The sequence below is a fragment of the Chiloscyllium plagiosum genome, unplaced genomic scaffold, assembly GCF_037043375.1.
Source record: "Chiloscyllium plagiosum isolate Xiang-an unplaced genomic scaffold, Cpla_swu_hap1 HiC_scaffold_20, whole genome shotgun sequence".
In the NCBI taxonomy this organism is placed as follows: domain Eukaryota; kingdom Metazoa; phylum Chordata; class Chondrichthyes; order Orectolobiformes; family Hemiscylliidae; genus Chiloscyllium; species Chiloscyllium plagiosum.
The window spans coordinates 19,226,510-19,249,927 of NW_028270158.1; the positions used below are offsets into that span (position 1 = coordinate 19,226,510).

General features: G+C 41.2%; 1 protein-coding gene across 3 annotated transcripts in view; it reads right to left on the bottom strand.

The window, feature by feature from the left end:
• Nucleotides 1-23,418, bottom strand: part of sdk1a (sidekick cell adhesion molecule 1a) — a 932,616-nt gene that overhangs the window by 372,641 nt on the left and 536,557 nt on the right. The window contains exon 6 of one of the 3 annotated variants that reach the window (XM_043711903.2): nt 12,595-12,621. The exons of the other annotated variants lie outside the window; for them this stretch is intronic. Within the exon in view, the coding sequence (XP_043567838.2) occupies nt 12,595-12,621 (27 nt within the window). The remainder of the gene's footprint in view (nt 1-12,594; nt 12,622-23,418) is intronic. 3 annotated transcript variants of the gene reach the window in all.

Here is a 23,418-nt window from a genome sequence, read left to right on the forward strand (position 1 = left end):
GAAGAGGTAGCTGAACAATTATGGAAAATGGAGCTCCCAAAAGATTTGCACAGCAGCTCGGCCATGAGCTTTGGCAAAGACTGAGATCTAGAAAGCGCGGTCACTGGAGAGCAAAATGAAGAGAGAGAAGATCATGAGGTGGCATCGTGCAAGCAGTCACCTCCAGTCCTGACATTTTCTGAGACATTGCCACTTGTCTGTGACAGTCTTAGGGAGTAATAGTAACTATTGGAGAAATGCATCCATTTACCCCCACAGTACATCTCACTAATTTCACAGAGATTGCTGACAGAGCAGTGGATTTTGCATTTTATAACCTTAGAAACATGAGGGGTCATTTTCATTTCCCCAAAAGACTGGTGGAGTGGATTGCCAATTCACTGAAATCAATGGAATAAAATTGAGTCAGTTCTACAAAGGCTGGGCAGTTTGCCAGACAAGCAAATTAACCTCATGTGCCTCAACTGCAATTCATTATGTCAGGATTTTAAAAATCGTAAATGGACGATTATGGCAAGTAATTATGCAACAACTACTTTGTCCTGATTGGGTTCCTGATTCTGTTCATGCAGAGTAGGGTCTTGGGATTGCATATAACAATTTATAACCTTGGAGACTAGTGAATTGCATTTGCATATATGTTTTCTGGTGTAAATATTAACTAGGACATTCTGACCATAGTATTATTGTTTTTGTGACCTGAGGAGAATTAAGCTTTTAGTACAACAGATCACAGATGAGGAACTCTAAAGAGAGAAAAGGAGAACTTGTATTTGTTGGGCATCTTTTACATGCTCAATGCCAACGCATTTTACAGCAAAAGGAGCACTTTGAAATGTAGTTATTGCTGCAATATTACATTGATATGATAAAATATTGTACAGTCATAGGATTAGTGCATTTCATGAGCAAATTTAGGAGAAGTTAGTCAATGGAGCCGCTAACCTCTTTTAATCTTTTGACAAGAGTCAATATCCTTAATAAATATTTAATCACTTTCAACTAGTAACTCAAGGTCAAGATTTAAGATGAGTACTGTACTGAGAAAGCACTGCACTAATACAGAATACCATTAATCATGTGGCCCTTGAGAAGCCAACAGCTCTGGACTATTTGACATTTGACTAAAAGGCAGGTTGGGAACAGCCAAGAGAGAGAATTGGGATTAGAACCAACGTGGTGTGGAGTGAGTGCTGAGAGCTGGAGTGCCTTAGATAAATAATCATTCCTAGTTCGTACTTAGTACTCCTACTTACGCTACCTAAATAGTGGGATAACTCAAATATGTTCCTTTTTCATGTTGAGACAAAAACTTCCTATTTTCCAACCAAATGTTGGATGACCAGTTAAGATTCATGCTAGTGAACAGCGAGAGACCTACTAGCATGCATTATCCTTATTATCGACCTAATCATTACTTAAACTCACCTCATTACAATGTAGTTTCCCAGTCTCCTTTCCACCTGCAGATAAAATCATATATCAAGAGATCCCAAAATTAAAGTCAGAGTGACTCCAATTTGTCCTCAACAGCAACATCTTGGACACCTCCTGTCAGTATCGCAGGCAACTTCACGCAGCACCTGTCCATGAACCTTGGCACTGAACATGTCGCAACCTCACTGCATTGCCATATCACATCTATTATTCATTTATAGTTATGTTTTTTTACTTCACTGATGCACGTTGGACCACACCAGCACCTCTCATTCCAATGCAACTGTAAGAATATTGTGCACAGAGATATGGATTTGATTAGGGTTCATCTCAGGACTGTGCACTCATTCTCTTTGCACATACACACTTCGAGCCTACTTGGACACACATAGCATCTCTGCTTTGCTTTGTCTTGTCTTTCTATGTTTTGCCTCTGAATGGGAACTAACAGGCTCACATTATTTCTGCCTTGCTTTTTAACACTGGCACAAAGCCAGGCAGCTTGCCATAATTGACAGCAGCTATTGTCCACGGGCTGGGAATGCCGCTGAGCCACACTGTGCTACATCAGTGCAATACCTGCATCATGTGCCAACTGTATATGCATCACAAGTGCATGGGCATCAGCCAAATGGCCATATCTCAAAATTGAAGAGGAACTTTCCTCAGTCAAGTGATGAGAGGCACAATTCAGGTAGCGGCTTCTGGCACAGTAAGTCAAGAACAACAGCTGATATCAGCCCAGGATCTTGGGTCAGGCGCCTGCTTGGGGCAGTGATGGGCAAAATCCTCATCTCCTAGGTGGTGGGGAGCTAAATATAGGACTCCTACCAAACCACTACCACCATTATAGGACCCCTACCCAACCACCACCAGCCATCTTGGCTCTTTCTGCCCTATTATAGAGTCATACAGCACGAAAACAGACCCTTTGGTCCAACCCATCCATGTGGACCAAGTTTCCCCAAATGAGATCTAGTCCCACTTGCTAGTAGTTGGCTCATATCTCTCTAAACAGTTCATATTTGTGTACTTATCCAAATGTTTTTTAAATGTTGTAATTATATGTGCATCTTGCACTTCCTCTGGCTGTTCATTCTCTATATGAACCACCCGAAAAAGTTACCCCTCGGGTTCCTTTTAAATCTTTCCCTTCTCACCTTAAAATTATGCCCCCTTAGTTTTAAACTCCTCCACTCTAGGGAAAGGACCTTTGTTACTCACCTGATGTAAGCCCCTCATAAATTTATAAACATCTATAAGGTCACCCCTCAACCGCGTATGCTCCAGTGAAAAAGTCCCAGCTATACAGCCTCTCCTTATAACTCAAACGCTCCCGTCTCGACAACATCCTGATAAATATTTTCTGAACCGTCTCCAGTTTAATAATATCCTTCCAATAACAAGGCAACTAAAATTGTACATAATACTCCAAAACCGGTCTCACCAATGTCCTGTACAACCTCAACATGGCATCCCAACTCAGATACTCGATTGTCTATGCAGTGAAGGCAGCATACTAAACGCCTTCTTAATGAACCTGTTTACCTGTGATGCAAAGCCATGTAAAAATATTCTGGCATGCACCTATTGATTCAAATATAGCAAGCATATTATCAACATTTTGTAAATATACAAGGTGTTATTATATTGAATTCAATTGCACGAGTTGCTTAAGTCATAAGTTCAATGAATAAAGATTCATGCTATGATGGTGGGTCTAGGTTGTCAAGAGAGAGTACTATAGTTCAGATGTCTATGACTTCCTTGAATAATACACTGATGAATAGGCTATCAATGTCAAATGAGCACATGAACACTGCATTGCTATCAATATTGCATGTCCTGCCTGTCTGGCTCTCGTAAATGGGAAGGCATCTTTCACTGCGGAAGTAGAAAACCTACTCAAAACTGGTTGAAGCAATTCACCTATTTGCCTATTCATGTTATGAAGAACAATTCAAAGACTGTAAAAGGGCATTACTCTTGCAAAAATATTTGTCGAATTCCATGATTCATGTGTCTTCATTGCTTATTTCTGATATATTGATTATACATTTGCAATATTTGAATCTGCAGCTGCATATAAGAATTCCTTTCCATGTTTGAAATGGAATAGTCAAAAGAGCGGCCTTTCCTTACTAGTTGTAATAATTGAAAATTGGGCAGGGGTTCTATACTGTCTATCATAAGCCTATCTTCACTGGTCAATATATGCAGAGGAATTCCAACAATTCCAAATGCCATAAGACTGGTCATATCAGTAAACTTAGAGCTGAAAATGTGTTGCTGGAAAGGCGCAGCAGGTCAGGCAGCATCCAAGGAGCAGGAGAATTGACGTTTCGGGCATGAGCTTATGCCCGAAACATCAATTCTCCTGCTCTTTGGATGCTGCCTGACCTGCTGCGCTTTTCCAGCAACACATTTTCAGCTCTGATCTCCAGCATCTGCAGTCCTCACTTTCTCTCAGTAAACTTATAAACAGGACTCAAGCTGTTTACTGTGCAAAGTTGCACCAAAATAGGGTGCATCAAACTCATCTTTCAGGATAATAACTACCCTGATTAGATAATTCCTTACCCTATATCATGCAACCTCATGACAGATCCTAGGGTGATCACTCACATTTCTAAAAAGTGTCCAGCCGACCTCAGGCTTCTCTGGAAGGGCAAGGTATCACATACATTTGTGCAAGGTGAAGCTAGTGGTTTGTCACTTCAACTATGCAGTCATAACAGGAGGAACATTTGCCACTAACAGGATGCTGTCATGAAGCTGAAAAGATGTTCAAATGAGGACTACAGTGAATGAATTACAGTGCTTGCCATGTAGGCCATACATTCTAAAGACTGGCAGATCATTTGAAATAGCATATCTCTTCAGCTTTTCGCAACAAGCAAGGTATTGACCAAACCCAAACAGCTCATGCTTGCAAAGCTTGCAACAGTGTTCAACATTAAATCTAACAGTGTAACTGGACATTTGCTGGATAATCCTGAGTGTCTAAAGAATTATGTTGAAAGATAATTTAGAATTGTCAGTTAATTCACAATATGGCACACTTGTTTGTACTGAAGGCTACATACATTAATACACAGGACCGTGCTCTTTAGAGACAAAAGGAACATACACATGCACTGCACCTGTTTCAACTCAACAAAATAGGTGACAGCTATTTCCTGGATCACTTCTCAGGGCAATGCGCTGACTAATCAGAGTAATTGCACCTAGGTTTAAAATTTAAACCAAGCTCAGCAGTTAACTATGAATCGTGACAACACTTCTTTCAAGAGGAGTCCACTTGCCAACAAATCAGCACTCTCCTCACATGCAGTTGGTTTTCCCTTTGAATTGGGATTCTTGCAAATTGTCCTGGTGAGCACAGAACACAAAAGTTTTCTATACATGAATGCACATAACATTTGCCACTGACGTTATTGTACATTCCATACACATAACTGACTGAAGACAACACACTGACTATTACACGGACACTGTGCCTGACGGTAAGGCTGGTATCTTTAAACCAAAATATCACATCACGATCAACATTCCCGCTAAGCTCTGTAGCCGCACTTGCTGATTGGCATGCTGATGTTGTGGCGTCATATTCAATTCTGGTTTCTCCTACTGCTGGCACACAGACTTCTTAAGTCTACGCAGTGGTTGAAGAAATTAGAGGGAACATAGGTCATGATGCCATATGACTCTCTCAAGAAGACAGGCCTGTCTTGTCTTGAATTAATGTCACAACACAATATTTCCCTTTAAAGAATGGGAATCACATGTCCAATCAACATGTCCAATGATACATGTTGACTTATTGACTCTGTACATTAAATCAATACCTTGGTGAATATAAAATACAACCATATCTAGTCCTTATATAACAATCATGACTTGGCAGTTCAGCTTCTGTGGAATACCATCTTTAATTTGCTGTCTGAAAAATAAATTTGTGAAATAGTCAGTTACTAGCATGTAATCGACATGGAATGTTATCAGTAGCTTTGAAAGATTCTTACGTCAAAGGACTCCAATTAATGGAGTTGACAAGTATCAGACAACTTGATTGAATTAAAAGCAGAAAATGCTGGAAAAATTCAGATCTCAGAACATGTGGAGAGAGAAACAGGATTCATGTTTCAAGTCTAAAATCATTCTTCTTCAGAAGTGATCAGTTGATTGATACCCTACTTATGCTGGTTACATATGGATTCATGTGATAATGTCTTGGCTTTTTCCTCCATCCATGTGACGGTTTTGAGTATGGTCTGGCACATCTTGAAATTGAGCTTACAGAATTACAAACTGCTTGACATTGAAGATTATATTCATGGAGAGTCCTCAGATGCCCTTTGAATGAATTTAAGCCACCCGATGACATATTTTTGAACTTTTGCAGCAGATTGTCATCTCATGTAGTTGGCGGAATCTACTCTGCTTTGCCATGACCAAGGTATGAGATTAATGGTCTGAAATCTTTGGTGTTGCAAACATGTATGTGATACCTTACTGATCAAAAAATTACATCAATTAATGTAAACTGGTAAACAACTGAAACAAGTTTCATCAATTTCAATGTTGGAAAATGTTTCAGGTGTCCGTCCAGAGGATCTGTTTCGGCATTTATTACAGAAAATGTCAAAGCATTGGATATGTGGACACATTGAAAGGAGTTAATTCATCTTGTGGGGACTGCTCAACATTGTGCCAGTTTCCTGAGTACATCTTGTGGAAGGTGTGTATGGGAATGATATCTGCATTTGAACCAATATTCATCTTAGCATGTAGTGCATGCCGTCCAATACTTTTTTGATATATCGTGGATGGAGGAAAAAGCTTTGGTTTTTATACAAGTCAATGTGGTGCATCAAGTTGATCACATCTACATGATTTGATTTCATTACTGTTGTCACATGTACCGGGCAAGATTGAAAAGTGCTGTTTTGCATACTATATAGGCAGATCATACCATACAAAGTGCATCAAGCTAGTAGAACAGAGAGCAGAATACAGTGTTACAGTCACACAGAATGTGCAGAGAGAGAAATTAACATCAAAATTTGAGAAGTCTGTTTAAAAGTCTTATTACAGCAGGGAAGAAGCTGCTCTTGAATCTGTTCGTACATGTATTCAAACTTTTAAATCTTCTGCCTAACAGAAGAAGGTGCAAGAGCGTATAACTAGGAGTCTTTGATAATGTTGGTTGCTTTCCTGAGGCAGCTGGAAGTATAGATGGAATCAATGGATGGAAGGCTAGTTTTGTCTAAACATTATCTGAATGTAATCTGTAAACTGTATTATTGTATGCTTTAGACTGGGTTGTAGTTTATTGCTGTCTTGTGAAACGCAGTTGCCATGCCATGCTGTCATACATCGACATAGAATGCTTTCTATGGTTCATCTATAAAAATTGGTAAGTGTCTTTGTGGACATACTAAATTTCCTCAGCTTCCTGAGGAAGTAGAGACATTGCTGTACTTTCTTGACCGTCGCATCAATGTGGGTAGACCAGGACAGGTTGTTGATGATCATCATTGCCAGAAATTTGATGCGCTCTCGACTATCTCCACCTCCGCATCACTGAAGTTAATGACTAGTTCCTTCATTTTGCTGAAATTGATGAAGAAATTGTTGTCTTTACATTATGCTGCTAAGCACTCAATCGCTTTCCTGTACTCTGGATCAACATTGTTTGAGATCTGACCTACAATCTTGGTGTCGTCAACGAACTTGTAAATGGATTGGGAGCGGAATTTGGCCAATCGTGAGTGCATAAGGAGTATAGTAGGGGACTGAGTATACAGCCTTGAGGAGACGATTATGGGGAGAAGGATTGTTGCCTATTCTGACTGATTGCGGTTTATAGGTCAGAAAGCTGAGGATCCAGTTATGGAGGGGGGAGCTGAGACCTAGGTCTCAGAATTTGGAAATGAGTTTGTTTGGAATTCCAGGTCAAGGCAATCTGGTAAGCTCAAGTTGATGTGAGCCATGACTAACCTCTTGAAGCATTTCATAATTATGGAAGTCAGACTGGGCATTAGTTGTTGAGGCAGGCTGCATGAGTTTCCTTGGTACTGTGATGATGGTGGTTTTCTTGATGATGGTGGTTTTCTTGGTGATAGTGGTCTTCTTGAAGCAGGTGGGACTTCAAATCAAAGGTAGGAGATGTTAAAGATGTCCTGATTAAACATTATCTGATTGTAATCTGTAAACTGTATTATTGTATGCTTTAGATTTTATTGTGAATTTTGTTTGTTTTGCTTGTGGACCACAGATAGAACTTTGGAAACTTCCCTGGCATTGTTCCTTGGTTGGCCCTTCTTCATATGCTGCTATGGAACACTGTGGTGTACTTCGAGTTTCTCTAGGTAAGTAGTTTGATACATTTTTGTTCAATCTCCTCTCGTAGAAAATAGCTTGCAAATATCACAAAATGCTTCATTACGTCTCAGTGGGTGAGACAAGCAACACCACATCCAAGATTTGGATATTCTACAAAATTTGCTGACAGACACAATAATTATTCCTCAGTCATATACTTGCATCCTTTAAGTTGGGCATTAATGGTATATTTTTTGAGTTTGCCCTGACGTGCTTTTTTGAAGGATTTCATGGGGTGAAGCAATGACCAATTTTATGATCCTTTCAACCAAGTTGACTTTAATTAAATTATATTCTGTATCTTTATGTTGACACCTGCTTACAAAATTGGTCACTTGTTTCACTTGGCTGTTGTCAGCATGACATGAACTCAAGCCTGCATGTCCTGAAATTGAGGAGAAAGTGAGGTCTGCAGATGCTGGAGATCAGAGCCGGAGATGTGTTGCTGGAAAAGCGCAGCAGGTCAGGCAGCATCCAGGGAACAGGAGAATCGACGTTTCGGGCATAAGCCCTTCTTCAGGAATGAGGAAAGTTTGTCCAGCAGGCTAAGATAAAAGGTAGGGAGGAGGGACTTGGGGGAGGGGCGTCGGAAATGTGATAGGTGGAAAGAGGTCAAGGTGAGGGTGATAGGTCAGACTGGGGTGGGGGCGGAGAGGTCGGGAAGAAGATCTCAGGTTAGGAAGGCGGTGCTGAATTTGATGGATTTGACTGAGACAGGGTGGGGGGAGGGGAAATGAGGAAACTGGTGAAATCCGAGTTCATCCCTTGTGGTTGGAGGGTTCCTAGCCGGAAGATGAGGCGTTCTTCCTCCAACCGTCGTTTTGTTGTGGTCTGACGATGGAGGAGTCCAAAGACCTGAATATCCTTGGTGGAGTGGAGGGGGGGAATTGAAATGTTGAGCTACAGGGTGGTTGGGTTGGTTGGTCCGGGTGTCCCAGAGGTGTTCTCTGAAACGCTCCGCAAGTAGCCGGCCTGTCTCCCCAATGTAGAGGAGGCCACATCGGGTGCAGAGATGTGGCCTCTGCACCCGATGTGGCCTCCTCTATATTGGGGAGACAGGCCGGCTACTTGCGGAGCGTTTCAGAGAACACCTCTGGGACACCCGGACCAACCAACCCAACCACCCTGTAGCTCAACATTTCAATTCCCCCTCCCACTCCACCAAGGATATGCAGGTCTTTGGACTCCTCCATCGTCAGACCACAACAAAACGACGGTTGGAGGAAGAACGCCTTATCTTCCGGCTAGGAACCCTCCAACCACAAGGGATGAACTCGGATTTCACCAGTTTCCTCATTTCCCCTCCCCCCACCCTGTCTCAGTCAAATCCATCAAATTCAGCACCGCCTTCCTAACCTGAGATCTTCTTCCCGACCTCTCCGCCCCCACCCCAGTCTGACCTATCACCCTCACCTTGACCTCTTTCCACCTATCACATTTCCGACGCCCCTCCCCCAAGTCCCTCCTCCCTACCTTTTATCTTAGCCTGCTGGACAAACTTTCCTCATTCCTGAAGAAGGGCTTATGCCCGAAACGTCGATTCTCCTGTTCCCTGGATGCTGCCTGACCTGCTGCACTTTTCCAGCAACACATCTCCTGTCCTGAAATTGACTTGAAGTTTCAGTTGGTATTCTAAAATCTGAAATTTTTATATCAGGATCTCAGTGGTCCCCTCATAAATACCAAGGAATTTCATTCTTAACTCAGTGCCAAAAGCAAGAAGTTTGACTGCATACCAGTCTTTGAGATAAAGAAATATTCAATAAACCATTGAATTCCTGACAGAATGTCAATGGATTATCAGGCCATGTTTATTTTCCATCTTTCTTTGAGTAGTTTTACTTTTCAAAAATGCTATGAAAGAATATGATCTGCACTGTAGTACTTTATTGTTTTTCAATTGTTATTAACTTCTGTTCTCTTTTCTCTATAATTAAACTTTGTTTCCCCTTTAAAACATAGAAACCAGGTGCAGGAGTAGGCCATTATCCCTTTGAGCCTGCTTTCAGTTAGGAGCTGGTGTCTTTACACAACATTTGTACTTAAAAAGCAGAAATGACATAATATGCATATTGTTTTAAAATTTTCACTTCTTTTCAGTCGAAGAAAATAGCAGAATCAACTGATATCGGGACACAGGTAAGGCTTTCTTAGTATAGACAGGCTTTTCAGTGTTTGTTTTCCAAACTTTGTTTCAGGATGATTACTTAGATTGAGGCAATCCTTCAGCACGTTTAAACAAATATTTTTTTCAAAAGGAGAAAAAGGTAGAGCATTAATTGTGCTTCAGTGTGCTAGGTTCGGAGCCATTAATTTTGATTGTAGCCCTTACTTTCAGTTATAATTGTAACTTCAGCTTCAGACCCAGACAGGTTAACAGGGGACAGGGAGCAAAATGCCTTTTCATAACTGCCATGCCTCCTTCACCTTTTCAGGCTTTCGCGTTCACACATTGCCATTAATTAGCTGCCACAACTAATTTTTTTTTTGCCCAATTGCTATCCTGAATGCTTTTAGCATGATGTCTTACTTGGCTTACAAATGTTAGTCTGTTTAATATATTCCACAGAGAATATGCTTATTGTTGAGAAAGATGTCTTGAATTTTATCAACATTTCTAATTACTTTTATGGCTATAACTTCACCAACATAAACAGTCTGCATTTTCAGCATATTGATGTCACTGTACATTAGGTCCACAAAGCTGACTGAAGACTTTACACTGACTCAACTACACAGACAGACTAACTCAAGGTGAGGCAAGTACCTTTGCAACAGAATGTTACATGTTATGATGTCATGTAATTGTCTGAAAGGTACAGTCCTGCCTAGTCCAGAATCAATGCCAAATTACAGCATCTTGGTCAAACTTAGTCACCTTAAAGATCATTATGTACTTGCCAGTTTCAGTTTGCAGTGCAGAATTGGGCAACAGCTAGATGTAGTGAAATTCCATTTTAATTTATTTCTAAAAAAATCAGAGCATGCTCTGTTTTTAAGAGGTCATCAGAATGCTACAACGTGACATACGTTCCGATGTTGAAGTGTAGGTTTCTGTCCATTTAAGGCGATAAAGACTTCGCTGTTAAGTAAACACTGGATTAGTTCATACTTGGGTCAGTTGAGCATTTGCAGCTCCAGCTTCCTTTTACTCGAAGATTCATCTGTACATTTTAAACTTCTCTCTTTGTTTCTTTTCATGTGTTGCCCTCTTAATTAAAACATTAAGATTTGGCACGGCAGTAAAAAAAGAATCAAAGATGTGCATCGATGTGAAGATTTTTTCAAGGTTTTCCTAAAAAATTTACTTCCAAAAACAAAATGATACATTTAAGAATGAATCTAAAGAAGGCAGTGGATAAATGTAAGCAAAGTGATAGAGAAGTCTCAGGATAACAGAGACTGTTGCTAATCATTGTGCAAAGAGGATCATGCTCACAAAGTCTCAAGTATTTTGTGCTCTTATCTTATTAATCATGCCTTTAGATGTAGCTTTCAGAAAAAAGTACTGTTTCACATTTGGTAAGGGAGCATTCTGACAGTATTTGGCCAATAAAAAGACTTTATCTGAGTAGTCTATTACAGTGACCATGTAAAACACAGATGCATCAGCTTTCACAAATTTGAAACTTTTGTCAGATGGAGGAAAAAATTCTATCTTCCTAGAAAATCCATGGACACCTTTTAATTTTGCTGCTGTATACCTTTTAATTTTGCGGTTGGTGGCCACCGGGATCTTCAGGTAATAAGTCAGATAAAAGACAGACACACAGGTGCCACATAATGAGATCCATTTATATCACAGCAGGATCTGGCATTCCTCTGAACTTATTCCCTCTCCCGAATAATGGACACTACCACACTTGACTACCCTTCATGACCACCAAATCACTTGACTAATCCACGCTCTCCTCCAACCTGATCTGACTAGTCTAAACATGATCACCTTTCCTCATCACCTGACTACTTTCCTCAAACAGACCTGACTACCGGCATGGTGGCTCGGTGGTTAGCACTGCTACCTCACAATGCCAGGGACCCGGGCCACTGCCTGTGTGAAGTCTGCACATTTTCCCTGTAACTGTGTGGATTTCCTCCAGGTGCTCTGGTTTCCTTCCACAGTCTAAAGATGTGTAGGTTGGGTGGATTTGCCATGCTAAATTGCCCATAATATCCAGGGATATGCAGGCTATGTGGATTAGCCACAGAAAATGCAGGATTACAGGGATAGGGTAGAGGGTGGGACTGGGTGGGCTGCTTTTTAGAGGGTTGGTGTGGACACCATGGGCTGAATGACCTGCTTCCACATTATAGGGAATCTATATTCCTTTATCCCATAATCCCTCCCGACAAAGCCAAAACTACTCACTCACCGCATAGACATCTTAGCCATTTACTTTCTTACTCATCCTCATTCACTAATATTTACACTGGGCCTTGAATTATACCATAAGACAGTTAGTAGTGTAAAAGGGAGGCCTGTTCTGTCCACCCTAATTCCACTCTACTCTGTCAGAGTTCCCAAAGAGGCATTGTGCTTGGAATTTCTTGGACAGATCAAATATGGAAGATCCTAGAAGAAATGCACAGGAGGATCAGTTTGGAGAAATTCTGAGGGTAGAAGTAATCAGACCACCATTGCTACTGCTCAAAAAATCCAGGTTATTGCCCCAGTAGGTTATATCAGAATTGGGAAAAGTACTGACCAATTAATTGAATGGACACATAAGCTAAAACATAAGCATTATAGCAGACACACAAAAATCTTACCAGAGTATTGGTGATTTGTCTTATCTACTGCAAGGTAGCATGAAAGCACAAAGAATAAAGAACATATATAAACCACAAGAACAAAACAGAGGAATATTAAAAGCCAAATATAAATTCTACTTATACAATATCATATTATCATATCTAATCAAAATCAATGTTTCAATAGTTAGTCATGTAATGTTTTCTATTAATTTCTTCTAAAATATAAATTAATATTTTTCCTAAGATTAAATAATAATTTTAAAACAACTTTGTTCATTGAAAAGTCCTTCTGCGGGCATACCAAGGTTGCTGAACAAATTCAAAATAATGCTTAATTTGACTGCTATTAAATCCTTACATAACATGGAGCAGATGAAAATGAAAGTTTACTTCACTTGCACTGTTAGTTTTACAAAACCAGACAATTCTTAAGTTCAAGGAGTGGAAAGTCTTCATATCAGTGAAATTATGTGACTTTTGGCATTGTTGTGTGTGTGCGCGCACATCTGGCAGCAAGCCTTAAATCAGAAAGGGACTAACGTGAATGAGAAACTTAAGATCCAACCCTGCAAGTTTGTGTCAAAAGTCCCAGTTCCTTGACTAACCCTGCTGTCAGCTGTATACAAATTACAATTCTGACATTCACGGTCACTGTAGTTCATAAGCAGTGCATTTTCTTTGAAACACAACTTGCAGAAGACACGTTAAAATGTAAGATATTTATTTTACTTTTACATGGATATTCTCTACATTCCCTGTGAACTTTCTGATTTCCCTTGAGGTTCAACACTAATTCATTTATTGTTTGACTCCACTATTCATCTACCTCATTCAGAATCTATTCCTCAAACCTGACTCCTAGTCACTAGACCAAAGGATCTCTTTTAATCTGCAAATCGGTGAGAGATTGGGCAAAAGACCCAATGGAACACCTACTTGCCCTACCCAGTCTTCTTCCACTTGCCACTGGGGTAAAAAAAGCATCAGAATTAATGGAAAAAATGTGCTGCTTTTGATAAAATACCAAGAGAGTGATGTCCAGTTTCAAGCTGGAGAATATCAGTCTCACATTGAGATTCACATTCATCAGGTTGCTCATCTTTACTTTCAGCTGTGCAAGCACAATGTCTCTGTTGAAAGTGAAATATAATTTTGAAATTAAACCATTTGTCATTGATTATAAAATTCATGCCATGCAAGTGAGAATTAATCTGGCTGCGTGATGTCACATGAGTGAGGGTATGAGGATTCTGTCCTTTCTCTCATTCAGCTGTGCCTGTAATCTTTGCAGCTGTGACTTGCATTTTCAATTATTCCCTGGACCACACTTGGAGAATCACATTGGTTTAGCTAATTTAAGCAAGAGTTGAAGCCTGACTTCTCCAGCTTTCACTGCCTTTCATCACTAAAGACAACTCTCAATTCCATTTGGCTATCAGTGAAAATATAAACACAACCAAGTCAGGCCGTATCTAGAAGCAAGGACTGGAGTAGGAACCTAACTGCAGGAGCCATTTTTACAGCTGCTATTCCTTCAAGTGGCTAGCCAACTTTTACTCATGCCTAAGGCTCCCCTAAACATTTCACTGCCTAATGTCAGAGCTGGGGTCCCGTTGCTTCTCAGCCAACTGAATAAAGCAGAATGTTAAACTGTCTCACCCCTTTCAAATATTAGCTAATCTTCTGCTCACTTCAATATTTTAAGTTTTTATTTTAGATTCATGAAACATTATGGCTTTTTAAAAATCTCTATTGATGGAATGTGTTTGCCTCACAGCAACAAATCTATCTGATGACCATCACCAAATTAGCTGGTACTCTTCTTGAAATTTATTGTTGTCCTTATGGCATTTATCAAATAGGGATGTTCAGTAAAGAATTTTGCCTCTAGGACCCAATTTCAGATGTTCTAGCTGTCACGGTGTCACTATAATCACAAGATTGATATTGGAAATATAAAATTAACACCATTTGAATCGGTCTTTTTTGTTTTCCCCTCAAGTGATAGTCATAAATCGCGTTGATGACAATTCAAAGAGATCAATGGGAAAAAAAAGGAAGAACCTAACAAGGCCCTTTCATCTGGGGAGAAATAAATCTTCTAACCTGCAATAACTGTTTTACCTGGGGGTGTTGGGCCAAACTAGATTTTCAGGAAAACAATGAAATAGTGACATTTTGCAGCATTGTTATCAGTGTAACAGAATGTATGTATAAATATTTAAAATTAATAGGTTTTTTTCCATATACCAGTTTTGGGTAGGTATGCTGAATACAAAGTAAACTGAATGTATAAAAGCAGACAAGTTCATATGGTGCACTGAAAAATGGTTAGAACTAGATTGTTAGATGCTGCAACACAGATTATTAATAGTTACATAAAGAGAAAAGTCCCCAATTCATAGGTTTAAAAAAAGTAATGTCAAAATTGGAATCCTCAACTCAATAGACTATCGATTCATTTTAACTAAACAGTTTTTTTGGTCAATAATAGTTAAAATTATTGGCCACAATTAGACTCAGCCACCTTTTGTCTTTTTAAATTGAGTTCTCACCTGCCCTCTCTGTGGATGTAAAAGATTCTCGGTCCTATTTCAAGTACCACATGCACATTATAACCTTGATACCAATATTTATCTTTCAATTATCACCTCAAAAACACATTCTGTGGTCTTTATCACATTGCTATGTGTTGTAATTTACTGTGCACAAATTGGTTGCTGCATTTCCTACATTACAGCAGTGACTACATCTCATTGGCTGTAAAGCACTTTGAGATGCCAAGTAGGCACAATATAAATGCAACTCTTTTTTTTGAATGTTTGATGCAGGCATTGCTAATTTGAAATTTCTCCCTCTGATGTGTTTGCTTGGATTCCAATCGATGTTGCAAACCTCTCTCTATTCTTATTTCCTACTGGGATTCTAAGCATGTGGAATCAGAAGCTTTGGTTCTGTTAAGGGTCTGTCACAACAACAATGTGCATTTTATGTCTTCCAATATAAGAACATGTTCCAAGGCACTTCACAGCAAAGTAATCCGACAAAAACTGAACTGAGCTAAAGAAGAAAACGCAGGTTTGAGAATTAGAATTAGAACATCCTTTATTGTCACGTGTACTCATGTACAGATATACAGGAGTACAGGGAAAAAATTTACAATGACACCTCTTATAGTGCCACCTTAGGTACAAGAACCTAGGTACAAATCTTAGCTATAAAAAAGGAATAAAAAAGAGAAGTAATTGTATTACTTTACAGAAATAAGACATAGTTAAAAGGATAGACATTACAGCCACAAACAAATTACACATAAACATTACACTGCTGTAGCTGAGCGCATGGGCTTCCATACATGGTTGCACCACCTGCACCACACCCCAGTCTAAGAACCATCCTACTCCACTCCAAACCTCCAGTCTGCTCTGAGGTAAGTTTTCTCCGGGACTTCACTCTCCTCTCCGGCCTCCGCTCTGGGACTCCACTCCCCGCTCCGGCCTCCGCTCTGGGACTCCACTCCCCGCTCCGGCCTCCGCTCTGGGACTCCACTCCCCGCTCCGGCCTCCGCTCTGGGACTCCACTCCCCGCTCCGGCCTCCGCTCTGGGACTCCACTCCCCGCTCCGGCCTCCGCTCTGGGACTCCACTCCCCGCTCCGGCCTCCGCTCTGGGACTCCACTCCCCGCTCCGGCCCCCGCTCTGGGACTCCACTCCCCTCTCCGGCCTCCGCTCTGGGACTCCACTCCCCTCTCCGGCCTCCGCTCTGGGACTCCACTCCCCTCTCTGGCCTCCGCTCTGGGACTCCACTCCCCTCGCCAGCTTCCACTCTGGGACTCCACTCCCCTCGCCAGCTTCCGCTCTGGGACTCCACTCCCCTCGCCGGCCTCCACGCCGGGATTCCACTCCCCCTGCCGGCCTCCACTCTAGGACTGCTTTCCCACAGCTCCAGGATTGGCCTCCAGTGCTTGCCAGCTCCTCCACTGCCCTTCGGGTAAGTTGAAGTCATTAGTTGACAAAAAAAGCAGGAAGGAGGAAAAGAAAGAGAAAAAAATGAACAGGCAGAGCACATGAGCTCCAGCAAGAGTGCATTACTCTGCCACCATCCTGCAATGAGGATCTTGAAAAGAAAGATCGAGAGGTTGAAGGAGGAGGTTCCAGGCCTGAGGCCTTACATGGCTGAAGATATGTATGATGCAATGAAGAGCAATGAGGATGCACAAGAGTTCAGTATTAAGAAGACAGAGTTCATTGAGAGTTATACGGCTGAAGGAGCGTTCAGACTATAAAGACAGGATAAGAAGGACTGAATAGGTTATGAATATAATTACTGCCATTAGGAATTAACGTGTTTAATCCTCCGGAAATAAAGACATGTTTCCCTTTTTGAAGTTCTATTCAAAAGCACCTCATGGTCTGCAGGCACAACCTATAAAGTTTGTTTTGCTTCACCATACCAGCAAGTTTTGATATAGAGTCATAGAGATGTACAGCACGGAAACAGACCCTTTGGTCAAACTCATCCACACTGACCAGACATCCCAACCCAATCTAGTCCCACCCGCCAGCACCGGCCCATATCCCTCCAAACCCTTCCTATTCATAAACCCATCCAGATGCCTTTTAAATGTTTTCGAATTGTACGAGCCTCCACCACTTCCTCTGGCAGCCCATTCCACACGCGCACCGCTCTCTGCATGACAAAGTTACCCTGATCAAGATCCCGTTGTAATCCGAGGTAACCCCCTCTGCTGTCCACAACACCTCCAATTTTGGTGTCATCTGCAAACGTACTATCTCTTATGCTCACATCCAAGTCATTTATATAAATGAGAAAAAGTAGTGGACCCAGCACTGATCCTTGTAGCACTCCACTGGTCACAGGCCTCCAGACTGAAAAACAACTCTCCACCGCCACTCACTGTCTTCTACCTTCAAGCCAGTTCTGTATCCAAGTGGTTAGTTCTCCCCGTATTCCATGAGATCTAATCTTGCTAACCAATCTCCCATGAGGAACCTTGTCAAATGCCTTACCAATATCCATATAGATCACATCTACCGCTCTGCCCTCATCAATCCTCTTTGTTACTTTCTTTCAATATCATTCACTTTCGACTGCTTTCATTCATTTTCAAAAGTTTCTTTCAGTTATCGCTTGATCTCATAAGCACTGAAATGCAATTTTTCAGCTATTATTTGATACAGTTGCACTGGAGAATTATAATTGACATCCTCAACAGTTATCAATGGACACCATTGCTATTAATTAGTATTAGGTGTAATATCAGGAGTTGAAAATTTACCAGTAAGCTGTAACTTGATTTTCTTCCGGGTTTTTAGCTCAGCAAATGAGAAACTAAGAGAAAATTTGACTAATAGCCTGAAGAAAGAAAATTTGACCAAGTTCAACTGCAGTTTGACAAGCACCCCCCATAGTATAGTCCCACAGGCTGCGTGAGCTATGCCTCAAGAATTCTAACATTTTTTTTCTTTCAGCATCTTTGAGGCATGAAATGTTTACAACCTCTTGATGATAGCTTAATACCAATTTTGTTATGCAAGTGAATCCTGGATTACACAGTTGTTCTTGTTGTAAATTAGAGTACAGCATAATTAACAGTCAATTCAGCTCTGCACAGTTTGCAAAGGATTAAATATTCAGGACTGTATCCACTCAACAATATTGTTGGTTATGTACATTAAGTGACAATTTTAAAATCCACCTGTTTTTATAATAGTTTTCAGCCAACTTTCAGATTATAGCTTCCCTGTTTCTAAACTATATTTATACTGACTCTTCTCATGATTTCATATGTTATCTTAATGGAGAATGATTTGACAGGCATACTTATTATTCAATTATTAAGTATTTTGTCTATAAAATCTCAAGAATTACACAGGTTGCTGTGTACAGATTGGCCAATTATATGCAAGGTTGCCTTTTCCTGTTAAGAATGACTGACATCTGACTTAGGGAAGGAAGTGCGGTTCTACTGAAACTGCCAAGTGTGGGAGGGGCACCACCCACAGTAAAGATATAGATCTTCCCCCTCCAACCTAGTGTCCTGCTATCACTTGTAATTGAGGTCCTCTGAAACAGAATTCTCCTTGATTTCTTCCTGAGTCCTGACTCTCTTCTCAGTTCTGACTCATACAGCATGGACACAAACCCTTTGATCCAGCTCATCCGTGCCGACCAGATATCCCAATTTGACCTGGGCCCCATTTGCCTGCATTTGACCCACATCCCTCTAAACATTTCCTTTTCATATACCAATCCAGATGCCTTTTAAATATTGTAATTGTATTCACCTCCACCAATTTCTCTGGCAGCTTTTTCCATACACAAAGCACCACCTGCGTGAAAAAAATTGCCTCTAAGGTCACTTGTAAATTTTTCCCCTCTCACCTAAAACCTATGTCCTCTAGTTCTAGACTTCCCCAAGGAAAAGACATTGGTTATTCTCCCTATTCATGCCCCTCATGATTTTATGAACTTCTCTTAGGTCACTCCTCAGTCTCTGATGCTCCAGGAAAAAAAAGCCCCAACCTCCTCAGCTTCTCCCTATAGCTCCAACCCTCCAGTCTACATGATATCCTCGTCAATATCTTTTGCACCCTCTCAAACTTAACAACATTCTTCCTCTAGAAGGATGAGCGAAATTGCACAGTATTCCAAATATGGCCTCACCAATGTCCTGTACAGCCGCAATATAACATGCCAACTCATTTATTCAACATTATGGCAAGTGAGGGTAAGTGTGTCAAACACCTTCTTCATCAGCATGTCTAACTGCGACACCACTTTCAAGGAACTATGCACCTGCACCCCTAGGTCTCTTTGTTCAGCAACATTCACCAGGGTTCTACTATTAACTGTACAAGTCCTGCTCTGGTTTGCCTTACCAAAATGCATCACCTTTATCTAAATTAAACATCGCTTGCTACGCCTCGTCCCACTTGCCCATGTGATCAAGATGACTTCCAGACTACTCAGACCCCTTGGCATCATGGTAGCCCACAAACCTACAAACATATTTTAACAGCAGCTGATGAACCGAAAGGACCCTATGTAAACAATCAGCAAAAACGAATGTCATTTACAAAATACCATGCAAGGATTGTAACAAGCACTACGTCAGACCGACGTGCAGAAAACTAGCCACCAGGACACAAACACAACTAGCCACAAAAAGACATGACCCATTATCACTAGTATCCTTACATATAGATGAAGAAGGACACCATCTCGACTGGGACAACACATGCTAGGACAAGCTAAACAGAGACACGCACAGGAATTCCTGGAGGCTTGGCATTCTAACCGGAACTCCATCAATATACACATCAAGTTAGACCCCATCTACCATCCTCTGAGAAAAAGAACCGGAAATGATATGGATAAGCTGCAAACTTACTAACTAGTCTACCACATGGAACCTTGTCAAACACCCTGCTGAAGTCTATTTAGACAACATTTACCGCTCTGTCTTCATCAATCTTCTTTGTCACCTCTTCAAAAAACTCAATCAAGTTAATGAGACATAATTTCCCATGCACAAAGCCATGCTGGCTATCCCTAATCAGTGTTTGTTCTTGCAAATGCTTGTAAATGCTGTCCCTCAGAATCACTTCCAACAACTTATCCACCACTGACACAAGGCTCACTTGTCCATAGTTCCTTGTCTTTTCCTTCCAGCCTTTCTTAAGTAACGGTACCACATTAGCAAAACTCCAGTCTTCCCAGCAATCTCTTCCCTAGATTCCCACAAAGTTCTGGGAAATACCTGATCAGGACCCGGGCATTTGTCTAAATTTGTGCATTTTAAGAACTCCAGCACCTCCTTTTCTGTAATATGGACACTTTTCAAGATATCTAATAAATCTATTTATTTCCCAAAGTTCTCTAGCTTCCATGTCCTTCTCTACAGTAAATACTGATGTGAAATACTTGTTTTAGTATATCTCACCCATATCCTGTGGTTCCACACATAGACAGTCTTGTTGATCTTTAAAGGGCCCTATTTGGTCTGTAGTTACTCTTTCACCCTTAATGTACTTATATTATCTCTTTTGATTTTCCATAACTCCTTTTGTCAAAGCTATCTCATGTTCCTTTTCACCTTCCTGATCTCTCACGCATTCTCCTACTGCCCTTATACTCTTCTGGGGGATTCACTCAATCCCAGCTGTCTCCATCTACCATATGCCTTCTCCTTTTTCTTGACCAGAGCCTCAATTTATCTAGTCATCTCGAATTCCCTAAACCTACCAGCTTTGCCCTTCATACGAACAGGAACATACTGTTTCTAAACACTAATCTCATTATTAAAGGTCTCTTACTTTCCAACCATCCCATGACCTGCAAATTGCCTCCCCCAATCAACTTTGGAAAGTTCCTGTAGAATACCTTCATCTAAATTAGAACGTTAACTTTTGATCAGTTCTATCCTTTTCCATAACTATTTTAACACATTAGAATTATGAACACTTGCCACAGTGTTCCCCCCACTGATACCTCAGTCACTTGCCCTGCCTTATTTCCCAACAGAAGGTCACATTTTGCTCCTTCTCTGGTAGATACACCCACATACTGAATAAGAAAATTCTCTTGTACACATTTAAATTCCTCCACACCCAAACCCTTAACACTATGACAGTCTCAGTCTATGTTTGAAAAGTTAGAGTCCCTTTCCATTACAATCCTATTACCCTTACAGCTCTCTGAGATCTCCTTACGTATTTGCTTCACAGTTTCCTGATAACTACTCGGAAGCCTATAAGACAATCCCAACAAGGTGATCATCCCTTTCTTATTTTTAAGCTCCACCAATCCGTTTATTATCTGTTCTGCTCTCCTCCCAATAATCAAGCCCCTCAGCCCTTTAATCCTTTAATTCTCTGTCTCTGGAACTTTCTCCAAGGACTTCTGCAGTTCAGTGCCATTTAATGTAGAAAGCTAGATTCCCACGCATCATCATTACGCGCCCCCCCACACCTGCCCAGCTGTTTGTGTGGAATGACGGGACAAAATTAAGCACTTGTATTAGGGTGTAATTTCTGCAAAATTAATCAGGACATTGAATTCATGTAGAAAAGCTTTTTAGAGATGGAGGAGAGAGAGAGAGAGAGAGATTTGGGGAGCAGAGAGAGAGAGATTAAGGTTGGGGAGTTTTGGATTGGGAGAGGAGACAGACAAGTTGGGGGAATAGGGACAGAGAGAGATGGGGGGAATGGGGAGAGAGAGATTGGAGGAATGGGGAGACAGAGAGAGAGAGACTGGGGGAATGGGGGTAGAGAGGGAGGGAGATTGGGGGTATGGAGAAAGAGAGAGAAAGAGAGACAAGGGAATGGGGAGAGAGACTGGAGGAATGGGGAGAGAAAGAGACTGGGGAATGGGGAGAGAGAAAGGGAGACTGGGGGAATGGGGGAGAGAGAGATAGATACTGAGGGAAGGGGGAGAGAGAGAGAGATACTGAGGGAATGGGAAGAGGGAGAGATTGGGGGCATGGGGAGAGAGAGAGATTGAATGAATGGAGAGACAGAAATTGGGGAAATCGGGGTGAGAGAGACTGGGGGATTGGGGAGAGAGACTGGGTGAATGCGGGGTAGGGGGAAGAGAGAGAGAGAGAGAGACTGGGGGAATGGAGAGAGAGAGAGAGAGAGAGACTGGGAGAATGGTGGGGAAGGCGAGGAGAGAGAAAGAGAGAAAGAAGGGGGAGAGAGAGAAAGAGACTGGTGGAATATGGAGACAGAGAGAGAGAGAGACACTGGAGGAATGCAGAGAGGGAGATTTGGAGAAAGAAAGAGAGGAGACTTGGAGCTGAATATTACCAGAAATCAGCTAAGTGTCAACTTCAGCACTTTTTAAGGAGAGTTTCTTTTTGTTAGCCTGAGTGAGTTTCTCATGCTATTTGCCAAAACATGCCTCATTACTATGCACCACACCTCCCTGACGTCCTGCACATTCTAAATTCCCTCTTTCCAGAAATGAAAGTACGAGCCACTGCTAAAATTCACCATTTTTAAATCCTAGCAGTACATCAGACCAAGTGCTAGCAGCCAGAAAATGTCTGTCAAACTTAGTGGAAGGTGAATGATAAAGAAAATATGTCTGAGTGGGCACAACTGACATTTCACTGCAAATACAAATATACATTGATAAATGTATTGCTATTTAGGAACCAAGCCACACAGGTTACCTGTCATTGGTGTATCTGATTTTAGAACCCTGCCCAATTCCCTCTAAAGCCTCATTTCTTCTCATAGTAATTTGAACAATCACATCCTGGAAAGTCTTCAAAAAGGTGAAAACTACAGCTGCAGCAAAAGCAAAGAACAATGCAAAACAGAAATTCCAAGAGACTTTAAGATCTCGCGGAGGGGGCAAAACACAGAAAGGCAAGGCAGAGAGGCCGGGAGAGTTAAAGTCAGTATAAAATGAGTGAATGCTCAGAGACTAAACATGAAGCCCTGAAGTGCACTCTGATTGATACTGCACACAAAGTGGCCTACAACAATATAGTTGCATTGGCACAATCCAAAAGGCAGTACAATGTACTGAATTGCAGAACTGTATTCTAAGTGTGTCAGAGATATGCTATGGTGCAGTGAGACCGATACAAGTCCGACCCCAACCTCTGTAGGCAGATGTGGGGCAGTCACTGTCCAAGGAACCTTTCCTGAGATGTTGATGCTGCCCAAGACGGAGATTTGGCAAAGCAAGTGATGAGCTAAAGTTGTCAGGAAGCCAGGCTGACTTTAATATTGTGAATTATTGCCACCTAGATTCTATGTGGTGGGTGGGAGAATCGGAAACCACATCTTAAAGAGGCAAGATTAAC